General features: G+C 37.1%; 1 protein-coding gene across 1 annotated transcript in view; it reads right to left on the bottom strand.

Moving 5' to 3' along the window:
• satb2 (SATB homeobox 2) overlaps nt 1-26,811 on the bottom strand; it is a 47,040-nt gene that overhangs the window by 2,846 nt on the left and 17,383 nt on the right. Inside the window, exons 4-12 of the mRNA XM_073845843.1 lie at nt 18,769-18,895; nt 17,037-17,160; nt 16,256-16,358; nt 14,377-14,418; nt 13,707-14,284; nt 12,609-12,821; nt 11,273-11,359; nt 10,328-10,480; nt 7,150-7,344 (exon numbers count right to left, since the gene is read on the bottom strand). Coding sequence (XP_073701944.1) covers nt 7,150-7,344; nt 10,328-10,480; nt 11,273-11,359; nt 12,609-12,821; nt 13,707-14,284; nt 14,377-14,418; nt 16,256-16,358; nt 17,037-17,160; nt 18,769-18,895 — 1,622 coding nt within the window. The remainder of the gene's footprint in view (nt 1-7,149; nt 7,345-10,327; nt 10,481-11,272; nt 11,360-12,608; nt 12,822-13,706; nt 14,285-14,376; nt 14,419-16,255; nt 16,359-17,036; nt 17,161-18,768; nt 18,896-26,811) is intronic.

Below are 26,811 nucleotides of genomic sequence, written 5' to 3'. Positions count from 1 at the left end.
AAATTACATCAAAAGAATCCGTTATGAGGAGACGTGTTTTGAAACAACCATTTGAAGTATAGTGGCAAGTTGGTTTCATCTGTCATTTTGACAGGGATAAATTCCACCCCTGTTAGCACAGTCTTGTGACATGCTTAACTTTTCTTTTACTGGTAAATTTAGCAGAGACTTTTGACTTTAACATGAGATGAGGGATTGTTTGCATATGCATACGCAGTGTAATCATTAGCATTTTCCAACAAGTTATTATTGTTTTTACAGAGGTTCTCAGACCCTCCACATGTTTCTCAATAAATCTGCCGTTTTCTTCTAGTGTGTGCGCCAACATTGGAATAGGGAGAAGCAGTGAAGGGGGGACAGAGTATAAACTAGTGGTAAAATAGGATTAGGAGTAAATAGCAGATCTTTAGCAAGAGGGAAAAAGAGGTATCTGGCGAGCTCCGATACAAGAGAAGGTGCAGTGTGTCACAGCTGAGCTATCGAAGTCTGTGGCGCTGTCCTGCTGAGTTTATGACCAGGGTGGGGTGCCCAGTGCCTCCACACTGGAATGCTAAGCTATAAATCTGCGGTGCATTAAAATTAAAGGACCTACATAAAGATAATAGTCATGCGCCTCTCTCTCTGTCTCTCTCTCTATTCCCTAAATAATAACAGGGTATTTTTTAAATAATATTGAGGGCAGGCCAGACCATGAAATTGCTCCGATTTCACTTGTGGGGGCTGTTTTGGGCTGGCGCTTTACAGGAAGTGTGTAGGTTTGTTCTTTTTCTTCTCTGTTTCTCCATAATGTATTACTTTCCATGTCTCAGAGAAACAAACAGAGGCCACAAGAAAGGACGAGAAAAAGAAATGTCAAAGAAGTTTGAAGATGGTGAATAATTAGATTGACCACAAGGCATAACAGCGCCGAATACCCGTTAGCTTAGCTAAAGAGACCACACACACACATTCGCAAACTCACTCATCCTGCATATGTTTGCTTGTTGTGTATATTATTTTATGAAATTCTGGGAACAATTTAGGTAAGTTCCAAAGACATATATACAGTACGATCCCAAATGCACAACATAAACATTAAAGGATGACAATTTCAAAATTCAGCAGCCCATTCAGAGTAAAGAGTCTAAGCAGCCTGTGCTCTAATGGTGGACGTTAATGAAGAGCTTTTCTGCCAAGCCAGAGGAGTGACTCCATTTCAAAACCCTGCTTTAGCTATAAAGCCAACCTCCGATTTCCTCCACCATCCAATTCATTCACCTACTCAGTTCTTAAACAACGTCTTCTCAACCACAGGAGTCACATTTGGACACTGGGCCATTTTTCCCTGCACGCCTTTCTTTTTTTCAGTATTCCTCTTCATTGCTTCCTTTTTTAATTCCAGGCCGGGACGGGTCTGTGAGTTCATTGCATTAAGAAAAAGTATCTTTTTCCCTTAAACACAAATCAAGGCAAATTATGGTGAAGAAGTATGAAAGAATTATAGAACATAAAAAATGCAGTTGATTCTTAATGAGGACCGGCCCTCGTGGGGACGGAGGCAGGATTAAGGGGGGGATGTGTTGCCACTGGAGACGCCATTAACAGGCAGATAAATATGTAATGATGAGAAAGACACTTTCCTGTTGGTTTGCTTGTGCATGACTTCACCTTCTCCAATTATCATGTGCATCATAATTTTTCTTCGCCACATTGCAATACCTCAGGAATGGGTGAGTCATGTATGTGTGTGCGTGCGTGCGTGCGTGCGTGCGTCTTCGCGTGTGTCTTGATATTTGTTTGAGAATGTGTAGACTTTAGGCGATCCACAAAATTAAAAGATATTTACTCAGGCATTACTCACTCAGAGAGAAAAAATTGTTCATTTAATTTGATCTCAAAATTGACATTATGTTTTTTAGCAAATGTGACATCTCGCAATGTAACATTAAATTGCAACTTTATTTTTATTTTGAACTTTATCTTACAATTATCTTACACCTCCTGCCTTGGCACTCAATCAGGGTCCCAATCCACATGCCAGGGTCTAAAGGGCACTCCAGTGCACATTGCAGCATCCAATTTAGCAAAAACAAAGGAGAAATAATTTATAAGAAACGTCTTGCCAAATGAGCAAAGGGAGGCACTTAAGACCATACACACGCATTGCAGAAACAGCGCGAAGACGACGTGGGACCGGGTCAGCCATCTAGAGTGCGTTAGTGTGAGTGTATCCCTAAGGTGGGACGGGCTGCACCCAGGGGGGCACATGGACAGGTCATTGGGTTTTTTTAAACTGTAGGACTTAAAAAATGGGGGCAAGGGCACAAAAAATATTTCCTACAAAACTGCTTTAAAACAATAGTTGTGCTCAATATGTATACTCTACATATCCATAAATTGAAAATTCTAAATGGGTATTGACAAGATACACTATTATTTTATACAAAGCAATTATTTTCCTGAAAATGTTGTAATATTGCTTTGGCTTAAGTACAGCAACAGTGTAAAATTTAGCAATTCTTTTCAACAGGATATACATGTGTTAACCATGAGAGCACACAAATAACATTCTTTATTATGTTTGACACATGAATGTTACAGGATTTCATGGTTAAAACCAGAGAAGGACTTGGTGCTGGAATTTTGAGTCATGTTTGATGATCTTATGAGGGTGAAGTAAATACATCAGTGTTTTCTATTGGTCACACTGAGGTGGTGTCTGCTAAATAAACTTTATACATGTATGTGCTGCATGTGTTCATTAATTAACATGCTCATGTCTGCATAAGCAGCTGGGATGCATGTGCTGTGGTGGCAGGCAGGCTGGAGCCGAGGGGGCTGCTGGGTATTTTGATCTGAGGAGGGTCCCTCATTACTACTATTACTGCTACTACTATTACTACAAAAAAAAAAGGACACAGATGCGCAAACAGCCACATACATGCTAATGTATTGCATTTTCATGTTGACGGCAGAATATCTTATTTATGTAGCTATTTTATTGTATTTTTATTATTTTTTAATTATGTAAGACATGTTAAGCTATGGTATAAAAATATTTATTATATTTATTTAATGTCATTTTTGTTTATATAATATTTTGGATATTTATATTGTTTTAATATTTTAGTAATATTTTAATAAATACAACAATGCTAGACACTCTATAAATGACAAAAATGCTGGGTTAAGTATGGACAATCCCAGCGACTGGGTTGTTTTGACCCAGCGGCTGGGTTAAATGTTTAACCCAACCTTCTGGGTAGTTTTATTTAACTCAACTATTGTTTAAAAATTACTATATGGCAGGCTTAATATCATCAGGCATCAGCAATAATTAAAAGGTGAACATTTAATAATAAGCAATTTTAAAAAATTTATTATTTAATTATTATTTATTCAACTTATTAATACATGTTCATGTATTGGACATATTCCTAAATGTTAATTTCTGACCTATTTTGACTAAATGAAAGCCATTAATAGTCATTCTTAAGCAATAGTTGAGTCAAATAAAGAGTTTTACCCAATCACTGAGTTTGTCCATATTTCACCCAGTATTTTTTAGTGTATAATTTTATATTTTAATATTTCATCAGTATATATATTTTTTTCAATTAAAGATAACATTCTATATATGTGCTCTATATGATATATGCATAATAAAAATAAATAAAGAACAGAAAAAGTGCCTGGTACATACACTGCCACTGCACTGCAAAGTTTGGGATCTTGTAATGTTTTTTAAAGAAGTCTCTTATGTTCATCAAGGCTGCATTTATTTGACCAAAAATACAGAAAAAAACAGTAATATTGCAAAATGTTATTACAATATACAATACTGGTTTTTATTTTAATATACTTTAAAATATAATTTTTTCCTGTGATGCACAGCAGAATTTTCATTAGCTGTTACTCCAGTCTTAAGTGTCACATGATCCTTCAGAAATCATTCTAATATGCTGATTTATTATTAGAATGATCAATGTAGGAAACAGTTTTGCTGACAAATATTTTTTTGGAACCTGGGATTTTTTTTCAGGACTCTTTAATGACTAACAAGTTAAAAAGAACAGCATTTATTCAAAATATAAATCTTTTCTAACAATGTAAATATATGCTATCCTTTTTTATTAATTTAACACATCCTTGGTGAATAAAAGTATTCATTTCTTTCAAAAAGGAAAGAATAAAAATTCACGGACCCCAAACTTTTTCACAGTAGTGTATGTTGTTAGAAAACCTTTCTTTTTTTTTTAACTAAACGCTGTTCTTTTTAACCTTTTATTGATCAAAGAATCCTGAAAAAAAAAATATCAGCCATCAAGCGGCACAACTGTTTTCACCATTGATAATAAATTAGCATAGTAGAATGATTTCTAAAGGATCATGTGACACTGAAGACTGGAGTAATGATACTGAAAATTTAGCTTTGTATCACAGGAATTACATTTACATTTTAAAATATGTTCACGTAAAAAACAATTATTTTTAATTACAATAATACCTAACAATATTTCTTTTTTCTGTATTTTTTAAAAAAGCCTTGATGAGCTTCAAAAAACATGAAAAATCGTACTGATCCCAAACTTTTGAGCGGCAGTGTATACTTTTAGCAACATACTGTTTTAGTAAATGCACCGACTATCCTCAACATATGTATGTTTTTATGATCAACGTTGTGTAAGAGTTCATGGTCAAAGCCAGTGTAGAGTTACTAAAGAGACTTACTGTAGTGAAATCCCTTGAGTCATTACGCGTGTGTGTATGTGCATATACGTGTGTCTGTGTCTGTGTGTGTGTTCCTTCTCTTCCCGTAATTATTAATATCAGGGCTGTGGTGGCACTGTCTGTCAGGGTGTGTCCTAATGGGGCATTTCCTTCTGCGCCCAAAACACATAAATGAGTATATTTACACACACACACACACACACATGCTGCCAACAGACTGTTTATTCCACTGACATAAAAGAGAAAGCGAGCAAGAGAGAAAGAGACGTAATGGGTTAAGACAGTAACAGAGAGTCACTCTGTCTCCATTTGTTAGTACTTAATCTTAATACTGCTGCTCAAGTTAAGTTAATAAATGTTAATAAACAGCAATCATTGTGAGTGAATTAAACCGCAATGCTTTACTAGCAGGGTGAGAAAGAAGAGTAGGTTAAAAGATGGTGGAAAGCATTGATCCAAGTGTTTGTAGATTTATGTGTATGCCGTTGGTGTGTGCATGTATTTACATATAAGTATTAGTGTGTAGATGTGTGTGCACACATGCATGTCTATGTTAATATTGGAGAAGTGTGTGTCCACAGTCTTTACTATAATGACCCTGGCTGGCATAGGGGAAAGTCCATTTAATCAGTAGTGTGTTATTTGGAATTCTGTGTGTGTGTGTGTGTGTGTGTGTGTGTGTGTGTGTGTGTGTGTGTGTGTGTGTGTGTGTGTGTGTGATTAAAGAGGCTGGGGTGTGCTGGGTTATTAGATGTTGGCAGGAATGCAGCGTGAATGATGCTGATATTAAAACTGAAGCCTCAAAGAAGTGTACAAAATGAACACACATTTATATGAGCTAAAGAGAATTAGGCTTATCGAATTAACGTTTTACCTCGTTTCCCTTACCCTCAAGTCTTCAGAGGTCAAATCATACATTTTTACTTTTAATCTTAATCAAGGTTTCTTGTAGAAAACACTTGCTCTTTTAGAATTAAACACACTTTTAATGGACAAAAACAGAAATATATATATTTTTTTTAAATTAAAAAATGTATAAATAAAATAAATAAAAAATAAAATAAAATAATGTAGATGACATTTTACTGAACCATTTTAATCAGGGTCAACCTTCTTTTCTTTGTTCTTTGTTCTATTCTTTATTTATTTATTTATTTTTTTTACGCTGTGCCTTTAAAGGGATAGTTCACCCAAAAATCTAAATTCTGTCATCATTTAGTCACTCTCCAGTTGTTCTAAACTTGTATGAGTTTCTTTCTTCCGTTGAATACAAAAGAAGATTTTTTTTGAAGAGTTTTGGTGACCAAGCAGTTGACGGTAGCCATTGACGTTCATAGTATTTTTTTATATATATATATTATGGATGTCACCAACACTCTTCAAAATATCTTCTTTTGTATTCAACAGAAAAAAGAAACTCATACAAGTTTGATCAGGCTGGCTGTGATTATTAAAAATTCATTTTCTGAATATATATTGATATAGTGCTAATAATGTGGACTGTTGTGTTCATTTATTCAACTGCCTGACATCAGAAAAATTAACATTTAATAATTGGTATTTATGAACGGGGAGGAATCAAGAGACCTTTAATATAATAATTTGACAATTTCCTCATCCCCATGTCATCCAAGATGTTCATGTCTGTCTTTCTTTCTTCAGTGGAAAATACATTTTTTGAGAAAAACATTCCAGGATTTCAATGGGACTAAATGAGTTGAAGGTCCACATTGCAGTTTCAATGCAGCTTCAAAGGGCTCTACGTGATCCCAGCCAAGGAATAAGGGTCTTATCTAGTGAAACGTAACCAAAAATGCTTGTGCGTTACGTGGTCATGTTGGAAAGCTCATGTGTGACATATAGTACCGACCCAGTGTTTACAAAGTGAACGTGCAAAGAAAGTCAAATGCCCCTTACAAAAAAGGCAAACCAATGATGTTGTATGATTTTGAAGTTGGAGGAGAAAATGAGATGGAGTTTTTCATCCTACCCTACCTTTTTAAACCAAAGTGCACAGATCAAGAACTAACCGTGCATGACTTTTCCAACGGGATTACGTAAAGCGTAAAGTCACGGATGTGCATCACAGAGCTAGTGCAAGACAAGTATTTGTGATTAAAAATATTTAAATCTGTATTTGTATTAAAAAATGACAGATCGTTTTGCTGTATAAGACCCTTATTCCTGGCTGGGATCGTGTAGAGCCCTTTGAAACTGCAGTTTGGACCTTCAACCTGTTGGATCCCATTGAAGTCCACTATATGGAGAAAAATCCTGGAATGTTTTTCTCATAACCCTTTTCAATTGAAGACAGGAACATTTTGGATGACATGGGGGTTATTTTAACTCTGTAAATGAACTAATCCTTTAATTTCTCATGATATGACCATCCTTCACTGCAAACATCACATTAAAATGCTTGATGTTTCATAAACTCACCTGAGGGTCAGTTGGCAAGTGTAGTACAGTGTGCAGTCGTTCACTGTGGTGATGACGGGACTCTTCCTCATACACCAGATCCCTGTCCGCCTGTGGAAGGCTCAAAAACCTCCGGATAGTACACAGGTTTTCCCAGAGAGTCCTGTTCTCCGGGCTGGGACTCTCTTTCCAGCGAAGTAGCTCACACAGCCATCCCTTGTAGAGTGGATGAGGGTTCATTAGACATTTTATTTCACTGAAGGAATTTTTCTAACAATATCACTGATTGATAACAATTTATGCTTTGACTGCTTAGTCGGTTACCCACTAAAGCACCACTTTAGAGACATTTGTCTCTTTTTTTGCCCATTTATGTCACTTCAACGTATAGGGACTCGTCAGAATGGGATGTGCAACAACTCAGCCCTTGTTCGTGTTTATTTTATGACTGTAAAGTTTACTTGACAGTAAACAACTACCACCACAAAGCATCACAAGTGCACTAAGAGAGCTGAAAGTGTGTGAAATGGTGGGAGATTAGTAAGATTTGATTATCTCTGCTAGACTGGGCCAGTCTTTGACACCAGCTGTTGTGTGCAGCCAACCACTTCCAGCACACATTGTTAATGACCTGAGCATCTCTCTCTCTCTTTCCTTCTCCCTCAGCTCCTCCTGGCCAGCTGCAGCAGATGGGCGCGTTCAGCCGTGACCCCCCCACCCGACCCCAGACCTGTGAGACCTAACCGCATCTGTCACACACACATACATTCATGTATACACACACCAGCAGAGCAGCACTTTGCTGACACATCTCATACACGCAAACATGCGAAGACGCCCCTAACACATGCCTCTAGATGAGGTGGCCGCACCTGCAGAGCCATGCCGCAATAATGCAGAGTTCCTTAGTAAAGCAAGCAGCAGAGACTGAGGCTCTCTCAGGCTATTACATGGTAAGAATTAGGCGCAGCTGGGAGTGGGATCATATTTGACTAAATCAATTATCCCTCTTTGATCTAAATGAGACAGAGACAAACAAATGGTCCAAAAGCTTTCAAAAAAAATTCCTTATCAACACTCTCAAATTAATGCCATGCTTTTCCAGTTTGCGTTAAAGAACACAATGTGTCCAGGGTCCAAAATATTTTTTTCCCCCATACCTGTCAATGGGAGGTTTACCCTCCATATACACATAAAAATGTATTATTATTATTATTATTATATAACACACATACACAAAATTTCTCAATATTATTTATATAAAATGTATAGATACACTACCAGTCAAAAGTTTTTGAGGATTTTTTAATGTTTTTAAAGAATTCTCTTCTGCTCACCAAGCGTGGATTCATTTGATCTGAAATATCAATATTTGATGATTTTTTATATTTAAAATAACTGCTTTCTATTTGAATATAGTTTAAAATGTATTTTCAGCATCATTATTCCAGTCTTCAGTGTCACATAATCCTTCAGAAATCATTCTAATGTGCTGATTTGCTGTTCAAGAAACATTTACTATTATTGTTATTATATGTTATTTAAAACAGTTGAGTACGTTTTCAGGATTCGTTAATGAATAGAAAGATCTAAACATCAGCATTTATCTGAAATAAAAAGCTTTTGTAACATTATACACTAAACCATTAAAAAGCTTGGAGTCAGTATTTTTTTTTTTTAAGAAATTAAATAAATTAATACTTTTATTCAGCAAGGATGTTTTAAATTGATCAAAAGTGATGATAAGGACATTTATAATGTTATAAAAGATTTCTATTTCAGATAAACGCTGTTCTTCTGAACTTTGTATTCATCAAAGAAACCTGAAAAATTTCTGCTCAGCTGTTGTCAACATAATAATAATAATAATAAATGTTTTTTGAGCAGCAAATCAGAATGTTAGAATGATTTCTGAAGAATCATGTGACTGGAGTAATGATGCTAAAAATTCAACTTTGGAAGCACGGGAATAAATTACATTTGGAAAGAAAATGTCAAAATGTTACTGCATTTGCTGTATTTTGGATCAAATAAATGCAGGCTTGGTGAGCAGAAGAGACTTCTTTAAAAACATTAAAAATCTTACTGTTCAAAAACGTTTGACTAGCAGTGTATAAAATATAAAAAAAAGAATATATGACTAAATATATATTTAGTTAATCAAAAATACAGTAAAACAGTAATATTCAGAAATATCTGCTTTTTTGGCGTTTCCCAAGTGTTAATTTTGGACTCTTTAATTTTGGAAAACTTTATGAATAAGCTTAAAGCTTATAAAATATTAAAAAAAAAAAAAAAAAAACGAAAGAAGATTCCTGATGTGCTTTTTGTAACTGCTAAAATGACTCTTTACTTCAGTTTGAAAAAATACTTCAGGCCTAAAAAACATTGACTATTACATATTTGTGATGTATACTTTTAGTCACAATATTCTGCATTCTTTATACAGCTGTCTGGGAACAAGTGTCAATGTAAAAGGTATGAGGAAAGAAATCAGATCAGTCTATGGATCACTGGATGCACGTCTTTATCACAACGTAAGCCATGACTCATGGGACGGGAGAGATTGACAATGGCACTGAAAGAGAGTGAGATCCTTTGGCAGGATCTGGAATGGTAAGTCAGAGATGAATAAATGCAAGGCATTTATCAGGCTATCTGTTGATGTTGATGTTTTTGTTTATCAACTGCAGAGACGCGCCAGAATCAGATATAACAGTCTGCACATACGGACACCGTTACTTCCCCTACACTGACGGAGGAAAGAACATGTAAGCTAAGTGTAATCTCAACATCTTTTCAGAATAAAATAAATCACTTTTTCACGATTTATGCCAAAAATCATTAGGATATTCAGTTCATGTTCCATGAAGATACTTTGTAAATGTCCTACTGTAAATATATCAAAACTGAATTTTTGATTGGTAATATGCATTGCTAAGAACTTAATTTGGACAAGTTTAAAGGCAATTTTCTCAATATTTTGAATTTTTTGCACCCTCAGATTCCAGATTTTTAAATAGATGTATCTCGGCCAAATAAGAAGCCATAAAAGCACCACACATGAACAACCTTATTTTTACAGTTAGTACATTAAGCTAGTTTAGATTAGTAGTATAGTTTAGTTTTGACTTTATGTTATGTGAAAGGATGGAAATGTGTCCAGTTTATTAACAACGATGAAAAAATCCATTCTTACTTGGCTTTTGTTGGCTGCCACCTTGGCGAAAAGGGCCTGAGACACTTTTGCCCGTTTCATCTCCTGCTGGATTTCATCATAAATGGCTGAGGTGATGTTAACCAGCGGCTCCAGTTTCAGGGGAAGGTCAGGGTTAGGACCAGAAGGTTTGGACTGTATGGGTCCAGCGGCCAAAGGTAAGAGCAACAAAGACATATTGGTTAGATAAATATTCATAATTACTAGAGAGAGTACAATCCGACAATGACGACATTTTAGACCCTTGTTTGTACCTGCAATGTACTAAGATTTTAGTAGATAAATCATTAAAGCATCCCGTTAGTAAACTCTTTGTAGTACGTTTTTGAAGTATGGTGTATTGATTTTAGAGTGGTGTGTTTTCTTATTCCATGTTTGAAGTTGCCCTGCAGGCACAGGCAAGTAATCTCACATTCCCCAGTAAAAACGATTGCAAGATAAACATATACAGACATAATAGTAATGATAATACCCAACCACATTCCCTAAGACTAAAGAATGAGAACTTTGTTCTCATATCAGAAAGATTTTTATTATCCGCATGGGTTCATTCACAATGGTCCTGAGGTTGAAAGCAGCCGTATTCATATGATTCATAGATGCATTCTAGAAAGTCCACGCACCCGGTTCCAGGTCATTTAATATAAACATGCCATGACAAGAGCAGAGCCATGCTTTCCTGCTTGTGTCATTTTAGAGAATCGAGCAAGAACGTGGACCCGACGTTTAAATGGGTGTGAACCATTATATGTATATAGTTGTAAATCTTCAGTATAAACATTATAAATTTGACCTTATGTAGTAGCTTGGCTTTTATTTACAAAATGTGAAGAGCTTTGTGCATACAGTTGATCACTACGGATCTTGGAGGTCTCGGATGAGGTACACTCTATGAGGAAATATAGTGAGTGTTGATGTAATCCTCACCGAGTTTGTGATTTTGGTCTTATTCTTCCAAATAGATGCCCACGCGTCAGGGGTTAACTGTTCATCGATGGTGCGCTCCCACACTTTCTGCATTGGGAGGTATAGTGTGAAATTAGCAATAAGAAGGTAGTAGTCAGATTTTAACTTTGACCCTTAGAGGGCACTGTCTTTAAAGGCAGTGTGGTTGTTTTAGTGAGTTGTCCATATTGTTGTTGTCAATGTCAATATGTATTCATTTTCAAAGTCAAGATATAATATACATCATACAAGAATAATAGCATAACACTGTGCGCAATAACTAAAGATGACAAGCTAAACATTTGACCTTCATTGTCTGACTTAATGTTGGAAGACACTACATGACTTTTGCACAGATGCTTTCCCCCAGATTTACAGTTTGTCAATGCTTGAAGAAAGTCAGAGATTTTGCTCAAAGTGATATTCTGAAGCAATTTTAGAACACATATTATTTTTATTTGTAGCCCTGGACCACAAAACCAGCTTTGAATACCACTGATATATTTGTAGCAATAGCCAAAAATACATTGTATGGGTCAAAATTATCGGTTTCCCGTTTATACCAAAAATCATTAGGATATTGAGTAAAGATCATGTTCCATGAATATATTTTTGTACATTTCCTACTGAGATCCTGCTAAGAACTTCATTTTGACAACTTTAAAGGGATTTTCTCAATATTTGGATTGTTTTGAGCCCTCAGATTCCAGATTTTTAAATAGTTGTATCTCAACCAAATATTGTATTATCCTAACAAACCATACATCAATGGAAAACTTTATTTTATATTTATTCAGCTTTTATGTGGTGTATAAATCTCAATCGACCCTTATGACTGGTTTTGTGGTCAGGCTCACATTTGTCAAGCATCTCCCATTAAAAAAGGTGCATGTTTTGCTGATTTTGTTGTGTTTAGAATGAATGTTAGAATTTTTTGTGCAACAGTTTACAAAGTCAGCAAGAGAGATGCCTAGTGGTTTAAAATATGCTCAGATTCTAAAAGTCATGAAGTGTATTCTAGCCTTTACTAAACTTTAGTGTTCTTTTTTAAAAGCTTTATAACTGTCTGATACAGATTACAAAGAAAACAACAGTGTTGGCCAAACAAAACAAGTAAACAGATCACATGAATCCAGACAGAAACAAAAGCAATCTCGTAGGCCTACAGATAAACAATTCAGAATCAGACACAACATAAGCTTTCAGGTATTTCTACACCCAGTCAAACATACAAACACAGACTTAACAAGGGAAAAGAGTGGTAGGACTAGGAGTGTGTAGGGGCCTGAACCCAGTCAAGGGTGTCAAAATGGGGTACCTGAGAAAGGCGGGCGCCACCAGGACTGGGGTTTGTGCTTGGGGGCAGACTCACAGGAGGGTTCATGCTGCGCTCTCGCTCTTCCTGGTAAATTCGGTCCCTTTCACTTTCAGGTAAGTTCAGGAAATTCTGCATCGCTTTGAGGTTCACGAGCAAGGACTGAGACGCTGAGCGTGGGTCCTCCTCTTTTCGCAAGATCTCTGACAACAGGCCCTGGTGTACACACATAAACATGTATGTAAGCACAGAGGAAGCGATTTGTGGTAGGCTTGCTTTCTTGCAACACATCCATCCAGTTACTTCACCTGCACCATGTAAGTCTCCACCCACTCTTTACCTGACTGCGCACTATGTTGGATGTAATTGGACATAATTTAGACCTGCAGTGACTCACCAGAATTCACCAGGTGCTTTTGATACTGAGAGGGTGTATGAGAGGATCCAACTTCTGGATACCAGAGTAATCACACTGAAATGCTTAAAATGACTCACAGAATAGCTTTTACACTTTTATTCACTTTTATTGTTCTTTTTTGTTTAGTTCTGATTTGTAAATGGTCTGATTTGCATATTTGTGACCCTGGACCAGTCATAAACCAGTCATAAGGGTCATTTTTTAAATTGAGATTTATAAGCTGAATAATAAGCTTTCCAAGGATGTATGGTTTGTTAGGGAAAGACAATATTTGGCCCGAGGTACAACTATTTGAAAATCTGGAATCTGAGGGTGCAAAAAAAATCTAAATATTGAGAAAATCACCTTTAAAGTTGTCACCTTTAAAATTTACAAATATCTTCATGGAACATGATATTTAATTAATATCCTATTGATTTTTGGCATTAAAAAGAAAATAATTTTGACCCATTCAATGTATTGTTTGCTATTGCTACAAATATTCCAGTGCTACTTATGACTGGTTTTGTGGTCAAGGGTCACATTTGCTCTGTGTTTGGGATAGTTACTAGGGCTTGGCAATAAATCTTATAGATATAATGTTGTAATATTTTGCAGGTTTTTGCAGACATTCGATATACTTCTCAACATTTATTTTGTATTAGGTCTTTAAAATAAAAAAAATCAGCAGTTTGTTTTTTTACCTGTGTACGGTTGAAGGCAACTCGAGCGAACACTGCCTGTGAGACACTGGCTCTTTTCAGCTCGTCTCGCACCTGCTGGTAGATATCAGAGGAGACTTCTGCAGCCGAGGGGTTGGACCCGGGCTCTCCAGGGCCACCGGATTTGCTAGGCCGAGGGATGGGTGGGTGATTGAGAAACTGCTGGTTAAGAGCCTGCGGGTGCTGATGCAGGAGGCGGCTGACGGCCAGCTGCTGGTTGATAAGATGAGCCATGGCTAACTGCTGCCTCACCAGCTGTGGACTGAGCTGGGGTGAGAGAAGTCCTCCGGGTGCCAAAAGAGGTTGCAGGGCGGCAGGCGGAGGTGGAGGAGGCACCTGAGCCCGTAGCGGAGGACTGTGATGGAGCTGCCCGTGAGATGATGGAGCTTGCGGCTGCCCTTGGGATGGAGGCTGAGACTGGCCTGAATTCTGAGGTTCCCCAGAGCTGCTTTTCACCAGAGAGCCAGCACTGTTTAACGGACCGAGCTGCGCCAGACCAGCCAGGTGAGGAGGTGGACGCTGGGCTAATACACAGAAGTCAGTGAGACTGTCCCTTTCGACTGCAGAGAGATGGAGATGCATATGAGGCACTCTTTTCTAGTTGACAAATCAAAGACAGTCCTTTACCCAAATAAACAAAGTAGATGCCTACCCTTGATTTCCGAGCTCTCCCGTCCTTGCCACAAATAATCCCCTAAAACACACACAAGGAACTCATGGTAAATGACAAAAGCATTCACTCACTTACTCAGTCACACTCACCATGAAACAACAATGTTCTTTAATGAATAGAAAGTTTTACAACTTCAGTTTACAACTGTGTGACTGACACGTGAGTCATCCAATGGGGTCTCTCTGCATTGGCACACACATCTGGCAATGCGGGCTGAGTGTTTAGCTCTGGGAGGCAAGGAGCAGAACTAATGGAGGAGGCTCGGTGTAACTCAACACCACTTACTCTGTCAGCGTCCCGAGGATCGCTTTATTCTTTGCTGGCGCTCGCTCTCTCACTGCACTTGGGGTTTAGCCCCCACTTTGATCTGTCCTGCTGTGTAATTATTTCACTTTTTGAAGGGGCAACGAGAGGAGGAAAATTGTCACAGGCATTTGGATACTAAGAGGCTTAAACAGCGGAGCTGTGGGACAACTCCTTGTAGGACCTGCCACTGAGAGACCCCCTGCAGCATTTTTGGGGAAGGAATAGTGGTTTCTATTAGGCCGCGAGGAGGCTTAAGTTACCCCATCCCGTTTAAGAGGAGTCATTAAGAGATAATGTATAAAACGTAGCACAAGTCTTGCTCATGACCCTGAATACCGAACCACACGCTTGACATGGGACACATTTCCTGCATCCGAAAATGCCTAGCTCCCTGCTATTTAGTAAATGAAAAACAAGAGCAGTATTCATAAAACAATGGATGACCTACTTCTAAAGTGTGCATTCAGTAGAAACTTTACTATCCCTTAAAGGGTTAGTTCACCCAAAAAATAAAATTATCCCATTATTTACTCCTCCTTTCAGATGATTGCAATCAGAGTTATATTAAAAATTATCCTGGCACTTCCAAGCTTTATAATGGCATGGCTAGGTGTTTCTCTTGAAGAGTCCAAAACAAGTCCAATAAAGTCCATCCATCTATAATAAAAAAGTGCCTCACACGGCTCTTGAGGGGTAATTAAAGGCCTCCGTTAGCGAATCGATGCATTTGTGTAAGAAAAATATCCATATTTAAAACTTAATCACTTTAATCTAGCTTGCGCCAACTGGTCTTACACGGAAGCCATTGCAGGTGGATGACGTAGGTTTCCTTACTTTAGCAAAGTAAAACCAATCTCCCCTTGGTTTATATCAAAATCCTTAGACATTTTTCTTTACAAATCCTCGTTTTGTACTTCTAATTGATGACCGTTGTTTTGTTTTGGTCTCTCCACTGCATGTCTGCGTTTGTCATCCGCCTACGTCATCCGCCCGGAACGGCTTCCATGTACAAACAGTTGCCGCAAGCTACATTAAAGATAGATTAAAATGATTATTACGTTTTACATATGGATATTTTTCCTATACAAAAACATCGATTCGCTACAGGAGGCCTTTATTCACCCCCCAGAGGCACTCTTTATAATGGATGGATGCACTTTATTGGACTTGTTTTGGACTGTTGAAGAAAAACAACCACCCATGTCATTACTCATTATAAAGGATGGAGGATGAGTAAATAATGGGTTCATTTTCATTTTTGGGTGAACTAACCCTTTAAGTCTACAACAGAAGAGTTGGCAGTGGCAATTAAGCGACGTAATTGATGGACATGAAAAACAACCCGCGGCAACAGTGTTAAAATAGCCCAATTCCACGGGAAATCGCAGACTTGGCAACACTGTGTGATGATGCCAGGTTAACATTTTAGTCTTTTTTCCACTTGATTTAAGATGGCGACAAATAACAGAGGAAGAATTGAACCTGGTTTTGAGGTGGATTTTGGTTGGAAGGAGTAAAAATACAACCAAAAAGACATCAGTACAAGCCTTACCTTTAATTTTTTTGTACTTCTTGTACCAGCGACCAAACTCTTGGCACTTGGCAGTTGAGACGTTAGCATAGTAGGAGCTATTCACTATCGAGGAGATCATACTCTAGAAAAAGTCAAAGAAACGAGTGAGAGGAAAAAATGAGAATAACGAGGATAACGGAAATAAACACACATGGTCAAGATCTTAAAATTGCAATGATAAATGGTCTATAAAACACATTACTGCGGAAAGCCACCCAGGCAAGGCGGATAGCGAACGCCGTGACAAGCTTCGAGCCGCAGTGACACAAGTAGAGACGAAGAGCCACACACATATGCAAACAATTGATATGAGGATCAACACCCACACAGAGCCCCACTTAAACACAGCATGCACAGATACATAAATCTTTAAGATTGCTCGCTTACTTGGAAATGAGCACAGCAATGATCGCGGATGCACACCCACATAGATACACACACGCATACTCTCTCTCTCTCTCTCTCATGGTGAAGTAATTTCAGGGTTTTAGAAATGGCCCATGAATGCTGGGAATTTCTGAGTAAATTTCGAATTGATGAATGAAACACGCTAAGACAGTTCATGCTACATTAACCATGCACTGACGCCATTGATTGGAACATCTGCAAGCATAATGCAATACTGAGCCCAACATTTTCATTTATGTTATACTGCTAAGTATTATGTTGTTAGTTTTGGATTAGTAGTTCCAGCAGTACATGTTTTACTACAGTACATGTGTGTTGGACTTAAAAAAATCTGAGTGGGTAGCAACTGTACCTGGGAAAGTGGACATTCTTTGGCCAGTGTGCTCTGGTTCATCTCTTTGAGCAGTTCTTTGAGGGCGTTGCGTACTGTAGCGTGATTCCACTGCTCGGATGGAAGGTCCTCCAGTTTAGCAAAGCTGCATCCATAAAATCATTATTACTCATCCCTCCGTTACTCTACAGTAACCATCTTCATTTCCTAATCAATAAAACCTGCAGCAGGCCAGGTCAACATTTATATCCCCATGGAAACACAGGGAAACAAACCTGGATGGTACACAACTACACAAAGACTACAATCTTCTCATTTGGACCCTGTGTTTATCTCCTCAGCATCCAAGAGAAAACTACAATCAGTGGGCATGAAAGAGCTTATTGAGAAGTGCAGATAAAAAGTTTACCCTGGCTTTCATGTATGCATAGGGCTTTAGAGGCTTGCTTAACTGTCTATCATTGACATAAGCAAAATAATCCCTTAATTATCTCGTCACTTGTAATGGAGTGAAACACTACCAGTCAAAAGTTTTTAGACATTAAGATTTTTTTAATGTGTTTTAAAGAAGTCTCTTCTGCTCAGCACCCTGCATTTATTTGGTCCGAAATACAGCAGAAGCAGTAATATTGTGAAATATTTGTACTATTTAAATATTATTTTAAATATAAATATTTAAAATAACTGCTTTCTTTTTAATTTATTCCTGTGACCAAACCTGATTTTTCAGCATCATTATTTAGCAAGGAAGCTTCAAAATTATCAAAAGGTGATGATAAAGACATTTACAAAAGATTTTAAATAAATGCTATTCTTCTAAACTTTCTATTCATCAAAGATACCTGACAAAATTGTACTCAGCTGTTTTCAACAACAATAATAATAAAAGTTTTTGAGCAGCAAATCAGAATATTAGAATGATTTCTGGAGGATCATGTGACTGGAGTAATGATGCTAAAAATTCAGCTTTGAAATCACAGTAATAAGTTACATTTTAAAATATATTCAAATAGAAAACAGTTATTTTAAATAGTAAAAATGTTTCAAAGTTTTACTGTTTTGCTGTACTTTGGGTCAAACACAGGCTTGATGAGCAGAGACTTTAAAAAAAAACATAAAAAATATTACTGTTCAAAAACTTTTGACTGGTAGTGTATACAGAAAAGGGAAATCTTTGTGTTTCTTCAATGAAAACATTAATGTAATAAATATCATTATTAGTTTTTATAATTATTTAATATTAGATTATGATTATATTATATTAACCTATATTTTATTTTCCCAGTTTGTAGACAGAGGACATTTTTACAATTTATAAAAATGATTTTATTTAATGTCACAAACAATATGAGACTCCCCAGTCATCACTAGATTATCAGGAGAGAATAAAAAAAAACATACATAAAATATGTATGGAAATAAATAATGTGCTTTACACTTCACTCTAAATAAATAATATTTTAATTAGAAGGGGTTTGCAACCTGATACCACAGGATAACTGTTTAAAATTGAAAATATATTTTATTTGTTTAGTTTAGAAAATAATACTGTTTGTGCTGATTTTTAAACCTAAAATTGGACCTATAAATGTTGTTGTTGTTGTTGTCAAAAATATAAAATATGTTTTATATTACATATTATTTATTTATCTAAAATTTCCCTAAAAAAAAACATATAACCATGAGGGTTCTTGATATGCATAGAGTTCTACTGAAGAACCTTTATTTTTAAGGGTGCTCTGTGGTCTCTTACCTCTGTAGCTGGATGCGTAGCGTGACCATGTGGTAAACGTCCAGCAACATATCAGCAACCGTTGCCTCTGGAGCATCTGTCAGGTAATGGATAGGCAAGGGGTTCCAGCGGCCCACCTTAATGATGCCTGTGAAAAGGAAGCAGAGAGAGAGGTTTAGAGAGTCGATTAACCCCACTTGATCTCATTGTGCCGCAAATTTGTGTAGCATATTTCCATGACATCATCAGAGATGGCCTCATGTCAATGATGGCTGTAATGAAATCTCAATAAAAGAATAAGTTAGGAGGGGCTCCACTCCATTGAGTAGGCAGATCCACCAAACCAGAACCAAACCTGGCACATTGCATCACCACACCAGCACCCACTTACAGCAAAAATAAACATTAGAGGACACACAAACATGCTGATTGAAAGACAGTGAAGAGAGGAACATCGTGTGATTTGAAAAAGGGGATTTAGGTAGGTGGCGGACCAACATAATTTACTGCATATGGTGAAATACAGTTCTTAAGTGACAAGGAAGCTTAGTGGGAAATGAGTCATATATTTATCATTTCAGAAACTATTTACACCACCTGTGAGTTATTGCATTAAACATTTTGGAAATCATAAATTTTGGAATGCTTTCTTTCCTTCTCATTTTCTGCGGTGCTTCATCTCGTGTTATAAAAGCAGACAGCAAGGAACAATTGCACCAATGATAAGGCTTTATCTATTAAATACTTATCAGGTGAGGAGGAAGCACCTAACACACATATCAAGGGCCACACCAATAACTGCAGGCCTAAGGGGCGCCTGTGGCTCTTTTACTGCCAAGAAGAATATATATAGAAAACAGGCACTCGTCTAGCGCATCGCTGCCTCTTACAATTACGTCCACCCCCAATCCCCCCCTCCATTAATGGGCCGTCATAAACACAGGTCAATGATTGTATGATTAACCCAAATTGACTGTTATAAATGCCTCTCGTTGTGCAAAGGAAGAGACGAGCATTTATGGCCGAGGAGCAATCTGTAATCGGGGTATCACTGTGAAACAAAGCCATATTTCTGAACGATGTTGTCCAGTTGTTTTGTAAATACTCCAGGTAACTAAGGCCGTCCCACATAGACCCGGGTGAGCAGACGTGCATGGCTTCCTATTTAAAAGATTGACAAGTCTGTCATTATTTACTGATGTCATTTCCAAACCATGACCTTTTTTCTTTTGCCGAATATAAAAATAGAAGAAACTTCATGGGTAAAATAATGTAAAAGACATTTACATATAGACCACAAGAGAAAATAATAGTTGCATTTATAAAAATTACCCTGTACAAAAGTTTACATACACTTGAATACTGTGTTGTTACCTGAATGAACCACAGCTGTGCTTTTTTTATTTGGTGAGACTTGTTCATGAGTCTCTTGTCCGTCCTGGGGCCTCATTTATAAAGACTTGCGTAGAAACCATCCTTGATTTTATCTAAGAACTTTTCTGATTTGATCGTAAGAGCGATTCAGAGAAAACGAACGTACCACGAAATCCATGCGTACGCCAGTCATTCGGTTATAAATCACAAATGATCGTGGAATTGTGTGCAGCTGAATGTTCCGCCGTCGAAACGCCCCTGCTTAATTAATTAACATATAAAATGAGCTCATTCCTAAAGCAAAAACTCTGTGACAATGGCAAGAAAAAAGGAGCGCAAGAAATCAAATTATAGTGAGGCTGAACTATCTGCAATACCAGGCATTACCACAAGGAAACGGTCGTACGCCAAGCTGGAATCTGACGCGGAGATAAGTACTTTTCCACGTCAAAGATGGTTTTTATAAATCTGTACTTTGACGTGGATTTGATCGTACGAACACTCTAAGATCAAATCAGTGCGTAAGAAAGTTTTATAAATGAGGCCCCTGAACAGTTAAACTGCCCACTTTTCTTTAGAAAAGCATTTTTGTGTATTTGAACCCTTTCCAGCAATTACTGCATTTTTTGAGTGATGACTGCGGGACTTATACACAACTATTACAGAAGGTTCAAATGCTCACTGATGCTCCAGAAGGAAATACAATACATTAAGAGCCAGGGGGTAAAACTTTTTTAATGTGAAGATCTGGGTAAATTCAACTTATTTTGTCTTTTGGAAAACAAAAATATCTTCTGTAGCATTTGAAGGGCAGTACTAAATGAAAAAAATATGATATTAAGGCAAAAGAAGAAAAATGTACACATCATCATTCTGTTCAAAAGTTTACACCCCCGGCTCTTAATGCATTCTTTCTGAAGCATCAGTAAGCATTTGAATCTTCTGTATTAGTTGCATATGAGTTGTCCTCAGTGTGAAAAGATGGATCTCAAAATCATATAGTCATTTTTGGAAAGGGTTTAAATACACAAAAAAGCTGAAAAACCAAATAATCTGTGGGTCCTGAAGGATTTTCTGAAGAACAGCGGGCAGTTTAACTGTTCAGGACAAACAAGGGACTCATGCACAACTATCACTAAAAAAAAAAAAACATAGCTGTGGATCAATGAGGTCATTTTTATAAATTCAACTATTATTTTCTCTTGTGAACTATAGGTGTATGTAAACTTTTGACTTCAACTGTAAGCTGTAGTAGATCTAACAGGACATTTAATTTTACAGTGAAAGTAAAAAGAGTAGAATTTTGATTTAGGGTGAACTATCCCTTTAAAGTTGTGTGGTGTTGTTTCCTTAATATACTGAATCTAAATAGGCTTACAGATCAGGATAAAAGCTAAGCAGCAGTGGCATCTACTGAGGGTGCCATCATTTTTTTTTTTCCAAGAACCACACTGTGCTATTAAAAATGAATTAGCTGCATCTATTATGCCCTCCGCTCTATTTATTTCCAGATGTCGCAATCATTGTCAAGATGCGGCGTACAAGTAAACCGGACCCTGTGCTCATTGCATTATTAACCGTTTTCCAAACACTGCAACACTTTTCAACACGCACTGCTTGTGTGCATGTGCAGTCAATGTTCGCCCCTTGTGCCAATGTATATATTCAACACATCCGACAACAGGAAGTGAACCTGACCAGAACCGAAGGGTGTGCCATGAAGAGATACAAAACACATTCACACACACAAACTCTCACACAAAAGTATTTCCCATGGTCTTAGGAGGGACTGACTGAAGCTGTGAAAACTAAACAATGCTAATCACATTACTCTCCGCTAAATGAGACCCAGACGCTGCCCAGCTTCCCGCTCTTGCTCTCTTGCTCTCTTTTTTGTCTTTTTTTTTTGTGTGTGTGCTTTAGGCTGTTTGTGTCATCTGAAGAGCTCCAGCTGCTCAATCACACACAGACATGCCGATGGATCACTTACCTCCATTCAGACACTGTATTCCAATGCCACTGCTGCCACTAAACCCTGATTGAATGAGTTAGTTTTGGACAGAAACTGCTTTCGCAAATTAGCAAGGGCTCCATTGTTTCTCTCAGTTCAGTGTTTGTGTTTTGACTAGAGAGAAGATAACAAGACATTCTGTGTGACCTGTTCAACCGTTTTCTTCCACTATTGGCTGATTGCTCCTTATGTGGGAGCTTATCAGTGTCAGAATCTAAACAAGACCAGTGTGTTTTTGCAGAGCCTTAGGCCCCTAAATCATGAAAATGGTCCTCATTAGTTTAAAAAAAATGGGATTAATATAAAATAATAGATAGTTTCTATCTAGGTTGTTTCTTTTAAGTACATCATACTGTACATTACTGTGTGCTTCAGACTAACAGATTTAGAGCAAATGAACAACAAGGGAGAACTATGTACAAAAGGGAATAGGCCTATAAATAGTCCTCTGATAATTGTTCATGAGTCCCTTCAGGTCCCACAAATTCTTTAGTTTTTCGTCTTTTTTGTGTACTTGACCCCCTTTCCAACAATGACTGTATAATTTTGAGATCCAACTGAGGGAATCATATGCAACTATTACAAAAGGTTCAAATGCTCACTGATTCTTCAGAAATAAACATGATGCATTAAGAGAACTTTTGAACAAATTCAACTATTATTTTTTATGGACTGCATGTAAATGTCTTTTTTAAAATAATATGAAATATCTTTTTCAGGTCAGTCCTAATTAAAAAATACCATGCATTTTGTACAATCCCTCTAATTTTCATAAAATAATGAACGTTTTGCAGATTCTGCAAGGTGTATGTAAACTTTTGAACAAATTCAACTATTATTTTCTTTTATGGACTATATGTAAATGTCTTTTTTAAAATAATATGAAATATCTTTTTCAGGTCAGTCCTAATTAAAAAATACCATGCATTTTGCATAATCCCTCTAATTTTCATAAAATAATGAACGTTTTGCAGATTCTGCAAGGTTGGGTTTACATGTTTTATGGGGACATTCCATAGGCGTAATGGTTTTTATACTGTACAAACCGTACTTTCTATCGCCCTACACCTACCCTACACCTAAACCTAGCCCTCACAGGAGATTGTGCACACTTTTACTTACTCAAAAAAACTCATTGTGCATGATTTATAAGCCTGTTTCCTCATGGGGACCTGAGAAATGTCCCCACAAGGTCAAAATCTACTGGTATTCCTATCCTTGTGGGGACATTTGGTCCCCACAACGTGATGAATACCAGGTACACACACACACACACACACACACACACACACACACACACACACACACACACACACACACACACACACACACACACACACACACACACACATTTAATAACTATATACGCAGTAGATTTGTCTTACTTCTTGTACTGTACTTCTCATCAGCAGTGCCCGGATTTCTCTTTCCTATATTATTCTTCAGAAAGCGTGACAAAAAAATATGCTTTAACAGATGCTGGTTTTGCCATGCCTCAGTGTATGTTTTTTTTTAAATGTTTTATTTTTGTCAAGTGTAAGGATATTGTCAGATTTTTATTCATGTTATTAGAAGAATTCAATGACTATATGGGGAAGGGTCTAGGTTTGTCACTTGTGCTCCCTTGTGTCTGAACTAATAATTGATTTATTCTAGTTTATTTTGTGCGCCCCCCCCCCCCCAGTAAGTCAGGGTGCCAGACAACCACTACAAGAGGGCCAACCCTGCTGGTGACCCTTGTAGCTACAGTGAACTTCTATCCTTTGATATAAAGGCCTCTTGCCTTTGTTCTTAAGGTATTTGCGGAGATGTATTCCCCAGACTGTGAGAGGCAAGTCAGACAGATGAAGACAATTTGTGTGATTGTGCCACGCCCCCTGTTAGATCTGTCCTTCTTTTTCAAGTCTGTGTTTATATTACTGGCTTTCCTTTGATTTTTGAGGGATGTTGCTGTTTTGTTTCATTGCGCACTTCTGAATGTATGCCCAATGCAGACGTCATTAGTATTCCCACTTTGAGCAGTAGCATCAATTAAGTCTAAGCTAAGATGCTCTTAATGTACTTTAAGTTCAGCGGTACGAGTTGACTGTCAGCGAGGTTACCCAATTCACATGTTCAGTGTTAAACAGACGGCTCACTCCAGCTAATCTGAAAAAAAGCAATGAGCTCTGTTCCATTAAAAAGCGGTTAAACGTATTCCTATTTACAGTATGAGCTAGCATCATACAGAGACTGTGGTAATGTCATTAATGAATCATTTTTAACTTGGAAAGACTCTGTTCCTTGTCATTTTCCTCCCCCAGTACAAACCATTGTTCCCATTGCCACATTAAAATTCCTCCTCCCAGTGCTGGGCTTTCATGTGGTCGGCTGGTGGCTTGGCTAAAGCTTATGTGTATCCATCCATACACACTCACACACACAAACACAACCTCACACACAGCCTGAAAACGTTCCCGAGCACACATACTCTGTTCAGCAGAGCTAGTTTGGATAGATGCACTGAACTCCGAATGTTTGCTGTTCTGAATGACTTGGCTCTGCTATATGAGTCGTGAAGACCACAGACTGTTATGACCAATCGTTAATAATGCATCTAAATAGATAGAATAATTCAAACTGGGAAAGCAGGCCTGAGAAACACAGTCTGTCTTTCCCAAATACACTATATTATGGTTTTACTACAATATCATAATATAAGCATATTTTATCTGTTATGAGATCCGTATTTTCGTGGAAATACTATAGATACATATAACCAAAAAAAGTAATTTCTGTCATCATTTATTCTCCCTAATGTCATTCCAAACCCATTTTTTGTTCATATAATAAAACTCAATGGGATCCAATGTTGTTTAATAGAAGAAGAAAAATTCCTACAGGTTTGGAATGACATGAGGGTGCATAAATGATTTCTTTCTTTTTTTTTTTTTTTTTTGGTGAACTATCGCTTTAACTAGTTTAAGCCGCCCGTGGTAAGCCCGTTTCACCATAAAGATTACACTGGTTGACCAGCACTTTCAACAAATATGCTGATCCACCTGCTAAAGAAACAATATACTAACATAAACCACACAATCCTGGTCTTACCCAGTCCTTTTAACAGATGAGTGAATTTAGTTTTTACTAATTATGTGACTCTGGACCATAAACCAGTCATAAGGGTCAATTTTTTTTAAAATTGAGATTTATACATCATATGAAAGCTGAATAAATGAATAAATAAGCTTTCCGTTGATGTATGCTTTGTTAGGACTGCTGCTGAGAAAATTGCCTTTGAAGTTGTCCAAATGAAGTTCTTTGCAAGACTAATCAATTACTAATCAAAAATGAATTTTTGCTATATTTATGGTAGGAAATTTACAAAATATCTTCATGGAACATGATCTTTACTTAATATCCTAATGATTTTTTGGTATAAAATAAAAATGATAATTTTGACCCCTACAATGTATTGTAATGTACAAAAATGTGCTACTTAAGACTGGTTTTGTGGTCCAGCGTCACATATATGATAGCTGAAGTTATAATTTCTAAGTTTAGAAATAAAATCATTGGAAATTATATAATAACAACATACCCTAGACAGCTTTTATTGAAATAATAAACATATTGACTAAACACTGATTAAAAAATGCCAATGAGAGTATTGTTTGCAGCAGTGAAACTATAGTTCAAATTATAGATTTATGGATTAGACAGCTTCACCTTATTTTGAGGTTTAACCATAATATAAAAGTTTCTCTGGAAATTACGTTACTGACATAAATGACCTTATGTTAGAGCATTGAAGAACCCTGGCAACAACAATGACAAAACTGACTTGTTTCTGATTGGTTGCCAGGTGATGGAAAGCTTACTCACTTTGGTTGTAAATCTAAAGGATTCGTTGAGGACAGAGCATTTTATACCAAAACAATAAGAAATTTCTTCTCATAAAAAAACGAATTCAGTCATTATTTACTCACCGTTATGTTTTTCCATGTTGCAGCTATAGTTTACATTTGTTTATGGTGTGTGTTTTTGTTGTTTTTGAAGCATGACAGTAGTCAAAATGAACAGTCATTGTATGGAAAAGAGGAGTGTGAACATTCTTTGAAAACTCTCCTGCAATTTTCCACACAAAAAAGCATACAGGTTTGGAACCAGATGAGATAAATGAGGTCAGAATCTTCATTTTTGGGGTTTATCCCTTTAAAAGTAAGGCAGAAAATCATTACATCATCTGCACATGTCAAGAACTCTTAGATGTTCATACCACAGGTTGAAATTAGTTAACATTTGAGCTGACATTGCTCAAAGTATGTAAAGTGACTTGAGGCAACAGAGCGTATTTTCATCAAACTGCCCCAGTTCGACCCGCCGTGGCTTCATGTCAAACGTGGCAGCACAACAATGCACTCGTGCTGTAATCCGTCACCACTGTTAATTGTCTGAAGCCTTAAAGTACAGGTCTGTCCATACGATTCTATAAAAGTACTCAGACCCTTATAATTGAAATAAACAATATCTCCCAGTTAATTACTGGTCAGGCTAATTAAAGAAAGGCAGCGGTGCTGGGAGAGGAGCTTAAATATACCACTACGAGAGAGCTATGCAGGACACAATTCAAACAGGGAGAAAATAGATGGGACTCTGTGTAATTTTGGTTGTGAACCGCAGAGGAAAAAATGTATAAT

This window comes from Garra rufa, chromosome 8 (assembly GCF_049309525.1).
Source record: "Garra rufa chromosome 8, GarRuf1.0, whole genome shotgun sequence".
Taxonomy (NCBI): domain Eukaryota; kingdom Metazoa; phylum Chordata; class Actinopteri; order Cypriniformes; family Cyprinidae; genus Garra; species Garra rufa.
The sequence above is the reverse complement of the archived record's forward strand: the minus strand, read 5'-3'. Positions and strand labels throughout refer to the sequence as shown.